Genomic DNA, 10167 nt, shown 5'->3' with positions numbered 1-10167 from the left:
TACACAACCTTTACAAATGAAAGGCCAAGAGTGGTGCTAAGATACTTTCTTACAGAACTTGGTAGTGGGTTGAAAGTCTTCATCTGCTGGCATCTCTGTGAGATGTTGATGTCATCATTGTCTGGTCCCTCGCGTGGTCTTTTGAATGTCTTCTGCTTCAGGCTGTCATTTGCAGAGTCACTAGGATAATCATCATGGGACTTGGGTGCCTTCCTTGGCCTGAGTCCTGTGGGTCTCTGGGTCAGGTTATAAGTGGGGTGCCCTCGGTATTGGGGCTTCCCAAGAGTAAAAGGCAGCGCCTCTGGCAACAGAAGGTGGTTCTCTCTGGTTATTGGGGAAGTATCTCTCTTAGTAGAAAAAGACAGCAGCCCCAGAAAGCAGGCCTAGGGGGTTAATCTGGCCTGGGGGGTTATTCTAGGCTAGGCCAGAGTAACCCCGGGGTTACTCTGGCCGGGGGGTGAATCTGGCCTGTTACAGCTGGCCAGATTAACCCGGGGTTACTCTAGCCTAGGCCAGAATAACCCCTCCGGGGTTATTCTAGGCTAGGCCAGAGTAACCCCAGGGTTACTCTGGCCGGGGGGTTAATCCGGCCTGTTACACCGGGTTCAATTCCCCACTCCTCCACATGAAGCCAGCTGGGTGACCTTGGGGTCAGTCACAGTTCTCTCAGACTCTCTCAGCCCAAAAAGAAGTCTAGCTCACCACCTAGTGGTGCATAATTTATTTATTTATTTCTACTTTTATTCCAACCTCCACACGAATGGGCTCAAAGCAGATAACAACAGAAGTTGAAACATTTCACAATAAGGATTAAAACGTTTCATTAAAATCTTCCACAATAAATAGTTAAAATAGATTTAAACAAGCTATAAACAAGACAGATGGCACAGCAGTTTGATATTGTAGCCACAAACTGGAACTGCTATAATCCATAGATCAAATTATGGGTCCACACCTGATGGGCCGCTTAAAAGAGTTAGAACTTTGGGCAAACCAGTCAATCTTAGGCTCTCCTGGCTATACAATGCCAGTTTGGTGTAGTGGTTAAGTGCACAGACTCTAATCTGGGAGAACCGGGTTTGATTCCCCACTCCTCCACTTGCACCTGGCTGGATGACCTTGGGCAAGCCATAGCTCTGGCACAGCTGTTCTTGAAAAAGAGCAGTTTCTGTCAAGAGCTCTCTCAGCTCCACCTACCTCACAGGGTGTCTGTTGTGGGGAGAGGAAGGGAAAGGAGTTTGTAAGCCGCTCTGAGACACCTTTGGGTAGTGAAGGGCGGGGTATAAATCCAATCTCTTCTCTTTTTCTTCTTCTTCATATGATAATTATTATTTTATGCTGTTGCCTGCAAAAATGTGATTCCCCCCTCACCTAGCAGTGATGTTTAATAAGCAATGCGGAATGTTTATGTTTTAGTACCATGGTAGAGATTATGCTTCCATCTATATGCAGAACATATAAAGAAAACTAGATTAGATTTAGATGTAGGTGGAGTGAAAATTGGCAGAAGAAACATTAGCAACTTGAGAAATGCAAATGACCCCACATTACTGGCAGAAAACAGTGAAGACTTGAAACTACTGATGAAGTTTAAAGCAAAACATGTCAAAGCAGAATTACAGTTGAACATCAAGAAGAAAAAAGTAATGACTACTGGGAATTACACAGCTTTAAGGTTGACAATGAAGAACCTGTGATTGTTCAAGATTTTCTGTTTCTTGGCACAATCATCAACCAAAAGGAAGACTGCAACCAAGAAATAATGTGATCTGGATTTCTAATACTTGAACTCAAGACTATTATTCATAATCAGAAAAAACCCCAAAGAAAAACAAAAGGATAAAGGGGATGACAATTTTCTTTCTTACATCAAATCCTTTTTGAACTCCTGTACAGATTTTAGTTCCTCCATCAGCTGATGTAGGCAAAAGGCGTATAAGAGAATCGCGCACATTATCACTGATTATCTGTTGAAGACCAGTCTGAATTGTTGCAGCACTATTGAATGTGACAATTCCAACCCAGGAAGGTATTTCAGTAATCTGACGGATAAATATTTCTGCAGCTTGATTCAGACGATCAATTCGATTATTCTGCACATAAAAGAGAAAAATAACGTTTTTTGCATTAATCAATTACTTTGATTTGATAAAACATACATATTAAATTTTGTTGCCAGAGAGGGCAAAAATAGATGCAACATTTCTAACAATTTAACAATTTAGAACTGATATAAGACTGTAGATATTAATGCCATAATCTTAAAACTGACCAATTCTCTATAAACTTTACTTTTAGAAATGGAAAATAATAACTTACGGAAGCCATACTACCAGAAACATCAAGTACTAAACATAAAACTCTATCCTGGGTTTGTAGCAAGGAGAAAGTTGGGGCAGGTGGAGGAACACTTAATGGTGATGAATCAACAAAATCTTGAGATGTTGTGATTACTTCCCAGGTGCTTCTGTACTTGCATAGTTTGTTATGCAAATTTGCTGCATTAACATTATGGCTACTGCTGTTGCAGAACTCTGTAACCTTAAAAAAGATTAAAATAATTGGTTAGAATGATCACTTCTCAGTAACTCTCAATTTATGACAATTCCTACTTCTCAAAGCAATAGGGCAATAAGAACATTTTTTGCCACACACAGATGCTATGCAGATTTTAAATTCTGCTCATTCTCTGTCCTTGACTTCACATGAACAGACTCTGAACAGACCGTCCCAGTTTACCCACTAACCCCAGGGCCTACTTGCCATATTATAAGTAAATACATCTCTCTCTATAAAAGCCACCATTCCATTCTCCTTTGTCAACATTCTGTCACCTGCTAATCCTTTAGGGCGCTCCCGCCATTAGAGATCATGGGCATTGAGTGTGTTGGCCTAGTGTGGGAAGCCGGGGAGAGTGTGGCGATCTGGCTGGTGTACCGACTGCCTAACGCGCCAGCCAATAGCCTACCGTCCCTATTGGAGGCCATATCAGGCTGGGTACTGGAGCACCCTAGGCTTATAGTCTTGGGTGACTTCAACACCCATGCTGATTACACGACCTCCACACAGGCTGCGGACCTGGTATCGTCCATGGCAGCACTGGGACACTCGCAATTTATAACGACCCCCACTCAACGGGCTGGACACATGCTCGATTTGATCTTCGCGGCTGGGGTAACAGTGGACCGGATTACTACCTTGGCAGTACCATGGTCGGACCACCATGCCCTGAAGGCCCGTCTGAATGTTCCACCCCGACCCTGTTTAGGCGGCGAGCACATTTTGGCTCGCCCGCAGAGCCTAATGGACCCATTGCAGTTTCAGAGGGCTCTGCGGGATCCAATGCCCCCCAGCGGCTCATTAGATGAGCTTGTCAAGGACTGGCGTAGCCTACTCTCTACGGCCATAGACGAGATCGCTCCCCGGTACCCTCTGTGCTCCTGCACCAAACTCACTCTATGGTATACCCAGGAGCTGAGGGGTATGAAGCGGGAGTTAAGACGGCTAGAGAGATGGTGGCGATGTGTTTGCGACAAAGCTACAAGAGCATCTTATAGGACATTTATGAGATCCTATGAGATGGCAGTCAAGGCTGCAAAGAGGGTGTTCTTTGCAGCCGAGATTGCGTCCGCTAGCTCTAACCCGGCCCAATTATTTAGAACAATTCGGTCCATAACAGCGCTGCCTCAGGGCAGCCCAAATGTTAGGAAATTGGAGATTGGCTGTGAGGCTTTTGCGAGCTATTTTGCGGATAAAGTCTTTAAAAATTCACGAAAGTAAACAAATGATAAAGATGGCGGGGAAGAAGGACAGAGAAAAAACTTTTGAAAGCGAAAGGCTTAGAGAGCCCAAAACCGGAATTAGATATAAATGGCTATTTCCAGAAGGCGTCACTTTCAAGATTAAAGACAAAAAAGAAAAGATTGACTCTGTTCAGAAAGCTCAAGAATTTCTAAGGATTCAGCTGGGAAGACCAGAGGACGGGAAAAAAGAAGAGGACAGCAAGTCCAGTGACGAGCTAGACTCTGGTTCTTCCGGAGAGGACTTTCTGTCAGAACAAGGGGCAGCAGCCCCAAAAAGTCCTTATAAGCTGTGGAAGAGAAGGGGAAAGGAGAAGTAAAGGCTGAAGGACTCTGAATTGTGCCTTTGAGACTTTTGATATGGGATGATCGGGGGTACTGTTTTTAGACAGCTAAATTTAAGCTTTAAAGGAAAAGTATTATAAATAGTTGACTCAGTTTATAAAGGGATCCATGATGGGAAGACTTGATGTAACTAAGCTAGTTGGAGGATCTCCTCTCTTGGTTTTTTAGTTAGTAGTGGGTTCTTTACTTTATCCCGTATATGTAGCTTCCCTGCCCTTTTCTTCTGTTGTAGTTTTTGTAGTGTTATAAAAAAATAATAAAAAATCCCCTCCGGGGGCTCAAAAAAACCCACAATTCCCTTGCTGAGGGACAGTTCCTGGGAGCTCTCAAGGAGGCGATGGTTCGTCCTCTCCTGAAAAAACCATCCTTGGACCCAGCCGAATTGGCCAACTATCGGCCGGTTTCCAATTTGCCCTATTTGGGCAAATTGATTGAGAGGGCGGTGGCAGTACAGATTCAGGGTTTTCTGGATGATGCTTCCATTTTGGATCCCTTCCAGTCCGGCTTTCATCCAGGTCACAGGACAGAGACGGCACTGGTTGCTCTTACTGACGACCTCCGTAGGCACCTGGATCGGGGTGGTTTGGTAGTGTTGCTGTTGCTAGACCTGTTGGCTGCATTCGACATGGTCGACCATCAGCTGCTCGCCCACCGCCTCGCTGACATGGGAATACAGGGGCTCGCCTTACAGTGGCTTGTCTCCTTTCTCCAGGGTCGGGAACAAAGGGTGGCGCTAGGAGAACAGCTGTCTGGGAGACTACCACTTGAGTGTTGGGTACCCCAGGGTGCAGTGCTGTCCCCAATGTTGTTTAACATCTTTATGCGCCCCCTTGCCCAGGTGGCTCGGAGGTTTGGGCTGGGTTCCCATCAGTCCGCTGATGACACCCAGCTCTATCTGATGTTGGGTGGCCGGTCAAACTCCGGACTGGAAGATCTAGACCGGGCGTTACAGGCCGTGGCTGGTTAGCTCCGGCTGAGCCGGTTGAAGCTGAATCCAGCAAAGACGGAGGTCCTGTGCCTGAGTCGTGGCAGTTCGGGGTTGGGGTCCAGCTCCCAGCCTTCGATGGGGCACCTCTCATGCCAGCGTCAGAGGTTAGGAGTCTGGGGGTGCTCCTGGATGCCTCCTTGACAATGGAGGCCCAGGTAGCAGCAACAGCTAAATTGGCCTTCTATCATCTTCGGCTGATTCGGCAGTTGGTTCCCTTCCTTGACCGCCGCGACCTGGCGACAGTGATCCATGCGACAGTCACCTCGAGGCTTGACTACTGTAACGCTCTCTACATGGGACTGCCCTTGTCCCAAATCCGAAGCTGCAGCTGGTGCAGGACGCCACGGCCAGGCTGTTGATGGATCTCCCACGTCGGGAGCACATCCAGCCTGTGCTTAGGTTACTACACTGGCTGCCAATAGCATACCAGATTCACTTCAAGGTGCTGGTAGTTACCTTTAAAGCCCTACATGGCCAGGGTCCGACCTACCTGAGGGACCGCCTTTCCCCATATATACCCCAGAGAGCACTACGGTCAGGGGCCCAACACAGTTTGACTATTCCAGGTCCCAAGGATGCAAGGCTCACCAGTACCAGGGCCAGAGCCTTTTCTGTGGCAGCTCCTTACTGGTGGAACGAGCTCCCGGAGGAGATCAGGGCCCTGCGGGACCTTTTACAGTTCCACAGGGCCTGCAAGACGGAGCTCTTCCACCAGGCTTTTCAATAGGAGCCGCCACCACTACTGATGCCATCAATGATTCCATCGAACTTCTGGAGCTTAGAACTGGCCCAGATGCATCGCCAGGCTTGTATTTGCTCGAGGGATGATGATCGGAAGGACAAGTGGACTTAGATCTGAAGAGTGTGCCATCTAATTTGTCAGCATTGCGAGCACTTTATTGATAACTGTTATGTTATTATATATGAGTTAGTATGTATTTCATGTAGTTTTAAATTTTATGGCTATGTCAGTTAGGTACATTGTACCGCTCTTGTTAGCCGCCCTGAGCCTGTTCACAGGATGGGCGGGGTATAAATGTAAATGTAATTAATAAATGTAATACATAAATAAATAAATAAATAATAGTGGTCTTCAGCCCATGGATTGGGACCCTCAGGTGGATTGTAGAGCCTCACCTATTGAGTTATGAGCTCCTACAGAGTAGCCTATTTTTGCTGCTTGTGGGTAGAACCTACCCCCCCCCCCGGTTTCTTCAATTTTTCCCTTGGTTTTGGAGACTTTGGCCTTTTATGCATAGATGTTTTGCTTTGCTTTTGCTGAGCATCTCAGTCAGCATTTCTTTTTCATTCTGCATTTCATCTCCTCCCTTCAGCACTCAGTTTGCTTTTTGTTCACTGTTTCCCTGAGTTTTCTGAGACTGCTTTTTTGCTGGCTTTCCCCTTACTTCACTTCCAAGCTGAAGGTAATTCAAAGGTGTATGCATTCCCTCAGATTTCCCCCTCACCCTGTGTCTGCCCCTCATAGGCCAGTTCTCCACCCACATTTTAATATATATATTTTTAAGACTCCTGGCTGGGCTGTCCTCTCCCTCTGCCTGGTTTCAACCGGGTATCAGGAGGAGGCAGTGCCAAGCTGCACCTGCTGGGAGCCATCAGCTTCCAACACATATAGCGAGCCCGGTTGGGCCATCCTCTCCTGCCACCTGGTTTCAACTGGATGTCAGGAGGAGGCAGCACCAAGCTGTGCGTGTGGGGAGCCATTGGTGGCAAGAGGAGGCAACACTGAGCTGCACCTGCCAGGAGCCATCGGCTGCCCACACATACAGGGAGCCCAGCTGGGCTGCCTTCTTCTGCTGGTGTGTTTATTCTGCAGTGGCTGAGCTGCAGAATAAATGCATCTGAGAAAAAAGAATGGTGCATACTGTAAGCACAGAATCTGAAGTCAAGCTTAAAGGCTTGACTGCTTGGATTCTCTGCAGTAAGCTGTGCATGTGTAAAGGGCCTTCATTAACACAGGTTGAGGATGCTGATGCTAGAAGAAAGACAGGCATCCAGAATATGCCATCAAACTCCAGATGTTTCAGAGTAAAGGACCCTGAACCTTGAAAAGAATAAGAATCAATGCTTAAATTGAGATGACTGGAGTTGGATGACAGAAAAACTAACAACATCTAAAGACCTGGGAAAACTGAAGAAAGCAATAGTGGATATTAAGAGCAAAACTAGAATGTCAAAGAATGAGACCGACAATCAAGAAAAGCAGGAATACAAAGAGGGAACGAAATAAAAGAGGAAAAAGTAGAAGGAACCATTTCATTGAGGAGTAAGAGAGGCAGAGATACACTATTAGCTACTGTTAATAGTTGGTAAAATATTATTTTTATTGTTGGTAAAATTTGATTAAATTAGGTAAATTGGTTTTAAAATGTTGATTGGCTGTAGGAACCCAGACTTCTGAACTGATCTTCAGCTCATACAAACTGGACACAGACAGACAATATCTTGAATTCCTGAGGGCAGATTTTAGATCCCATATCCTCCCAACAGACATTAGTCATACTTACTGAAGAGAGACTTTGCATGTACATTATAGATGCTGGAGTACTTTGCTTTCTATCTGGTACAAACTGGCACCCAGCTTCATACACCTGAGTTCGATGATCATATCTGCATGTCCTGGTTTTTCCATCTTTAGTTGGGAATACATATTGACCAGTGACATCAGCTGAGCATCTAATCAGTATAACAGAAAAAAAAATCAGGAGTTGTGGTGTATTGATTTAAATAAAATATTAATCTAAAGAGAGGTGGTGGATTCATTAATATACTACATCCATGGTGGCCCAAAGATACAGAAAGAGCCACTGCCGCTAAAACAGGATAGAGTGCCTAACAAGCTAAGTTATCAATACAATTACTTCACCCATAGTACCCTCAGAAGGTCAGACATGGCTGCAGAAGATCCTTAAAGGTTGTAGATGAAGTTTAATATGCTGTAGGGCAGGGGTTCCCAAACTTTCTGAGCCTGTGAGCAGGGCCGGCACTTTCATAAGGTGGGGTTAGGCAGCTGCCTAAGGTCGCCACCTTGGGTGGGTCCCCCCCTGGCCTGCCACCCAGCCCCCACTCCGGCACCCCTCCCTTGCCAAAAGCCCTTTGCTGACACCAAGGCACTCCCATGGCCCACCCACCCTAGAGTGCCAGGGTCTGGCTGGCAGCATGGCTGACACACAGGGCTGCCTCCTCCTCCTCCTCTGTCTCCCCCACAGCAGCAGCGGCTCCCTCTCTGGCCAGGTGAGTGAGCTAGCCCCCCCAGTAGCATTTTCCCTTCAGTTGGTTAGGTGTCTGTATGGTGGGGGGGGGAACCGAAAATTTGGGATTAACATCGCCCCTCCCCCTTAAAAATCATCTTGGTGCAGATCTGGCGACAGGTTCTTTACAATATTTTGTACAGATACTGACTCTCTTATTTCTACAGACTATGAGACTGAATATGGCCTGTTGTACTTGAATTAGTTCTCTTTCTCTTCTTACCATATCAGGGTTAGAACTTCCTTTATGCAGCAACCCTGATTCTAATTGGGGTCCTGTACAGAAGCGGTTAGCTTTTAAAATGCTGACATAATCTCCCAGCATAATGTCTATTTTGACCCACAGACCAGAGAGATATATTCTGGGTGTCAAAGCATACCTTATATCAGCAGTGAACTGGGTCCATGCATTTTGCACCCAGCTTGCCAGCAATAGCTTGCAGGTTCATGAAAATAGCCATATGTGCAATTCATATGGTGCTGCATAAATGTCAGTTAATAGTACCAGTCCGTTGTCCTCAAGGTAGAAGAAGAGTTGTTTTTTATACCCCACTTTTCTCTACCCTAAGAAGTCTCAAAGCAGCTTACAATCACCTTTCATTCCTGTCCCTATAACAGTCACCTTGTGAGGTAGGCAGTGTTCCCTCTAAACTGAGTTAGTGTGAGCTAGCTCACAGTTTTTAGCCTCCAGCTCACATGTTTTTGTCTTAGCTCAGGAAGGATGGCTCCAGGGCAAACTAATTTACACAGCAGCCAAATCACTTGCTCAAAACTTTAATGCCAGAAGCTCACAAAGTAGAATTTTTGCTCACAAGGTTCCACAGCTTAGAGGGAGCATCGGAGGTAGGTGGGGCTGAAAGAGTTCTGGGAGAATGACTGGCCCAAGTTCACCTGACAAGCTTCAGGTGGAGGAATGGGGAATCAAACCCGGTTCTCCAGATTAGAGTCTGCCACACTTAACCACTACACTACGCTGGCTCTCATTGGTTAGGTATATTGGTTAGGAGAGTTCTGATAGTTCCTTCTGTTTAGTGATAACAGCTTTGGTTGTCTCCTGTTGAAAGCATAAATTTTGCTATTTTCTGCTTGAGAAGCAGAGAGCATAGATCAGCAAGGTGGCTGTGACTTGTTGTGACTGCTAGTTAATTTATTTATTTAGATTCTTATGCCCTACTTTTCTCCCAACTGAGGACCCAAAATGACTTATAACATCATTTTCCCTTCCTCTATTTTATCTTCACAACAGCAACCCTGTGAGGTAATTAGGCTGAAAGACTGTGACTAGACCAAAGTCACCCAGTGAGCTTTCATGCTAGAGTAAATATTTGAACCCAGATCCTAGTCTTGAGACACTAACCACTACCACATTCTGCTTAAAATGGTACTCATTTAAAATACCTGGAGTGGGAGGTGGCTGCTGCTTAGGGAGTCAATATTTATTATATTGTGCTGTGGATTCTTAATATGACTTGTATTGTGCTCCAGACCTGTGATTACTATTAAAGATATTCAATAAATAGATGTGGGCCATAATCCAAACAAGTCATTTGCATATGAGTATTGAGAAAATATCATCAATCTGAACCTTTTTTGAATACTGGTCAGAATCCACTTCAGAAGAGCCAAGCTATTTATTCTCACAATAAAAAAGAAGAAGAAATTAGCAATTTTTAATTTTGTGTTGTTCATTCTTCCTAAAATGCATTTGTCTTTGAAAATTGGTGGGGGGGGGGGGCGCCAGAAGGTAGCCGCCTAGTGTGCAAAA

General features: G+C 45.4%; 1 protein-coding gene across 1 annotated transcript in view; it reads right to left on the bottom strand.

The window, feature by feature from the left end:
• The window catches only part of LOC107115095 (epithelial chloride channel protein-like), an 81581-nt gene that overhangs the window by 34766 nt on the left and 36648 nt on the right, over positions 1-10167 (bottom strand). Inside the window, exons 5-7 of the mRNA XM_015416707.1 lie at positions 7659-7827; positions 2320-2541; positions 1869-2093 (exon numbers count right to left, since the gene is read on the bottom strand). Coding sequence (XP_015272193.1) covers positions 1869-2093; positions 2320-2541; positions 7659-7827 — 616 coding nt within the window. The remainder of the gene's footprint in view (positions 1-1868; positions 2094-2319; positions 2542-7658; positions 7828-10167) is intronic.

Source organism: Gekko japonicus, unplaced genomic scaffold (genome assembly GCF_001447785.1).
Source record: "Gekko japonicus isolate JY-2015 unplaced genomic scaffold, Gekko_japonicus_V1.1 scaffold16, whole genome shotgun sequence".
Taxonomy (NCBI): Eukaryota; Metazoa; Chordata; class Lepidosauria; order Squamata; family Gekkonidae; genus Gekko; species Gekko japonicus.
The sequence above is the reverse complement of the archived record's forward strand: the minus strand, read 5'-3'. Positions and strand labels throughout refer to the sequence as shown.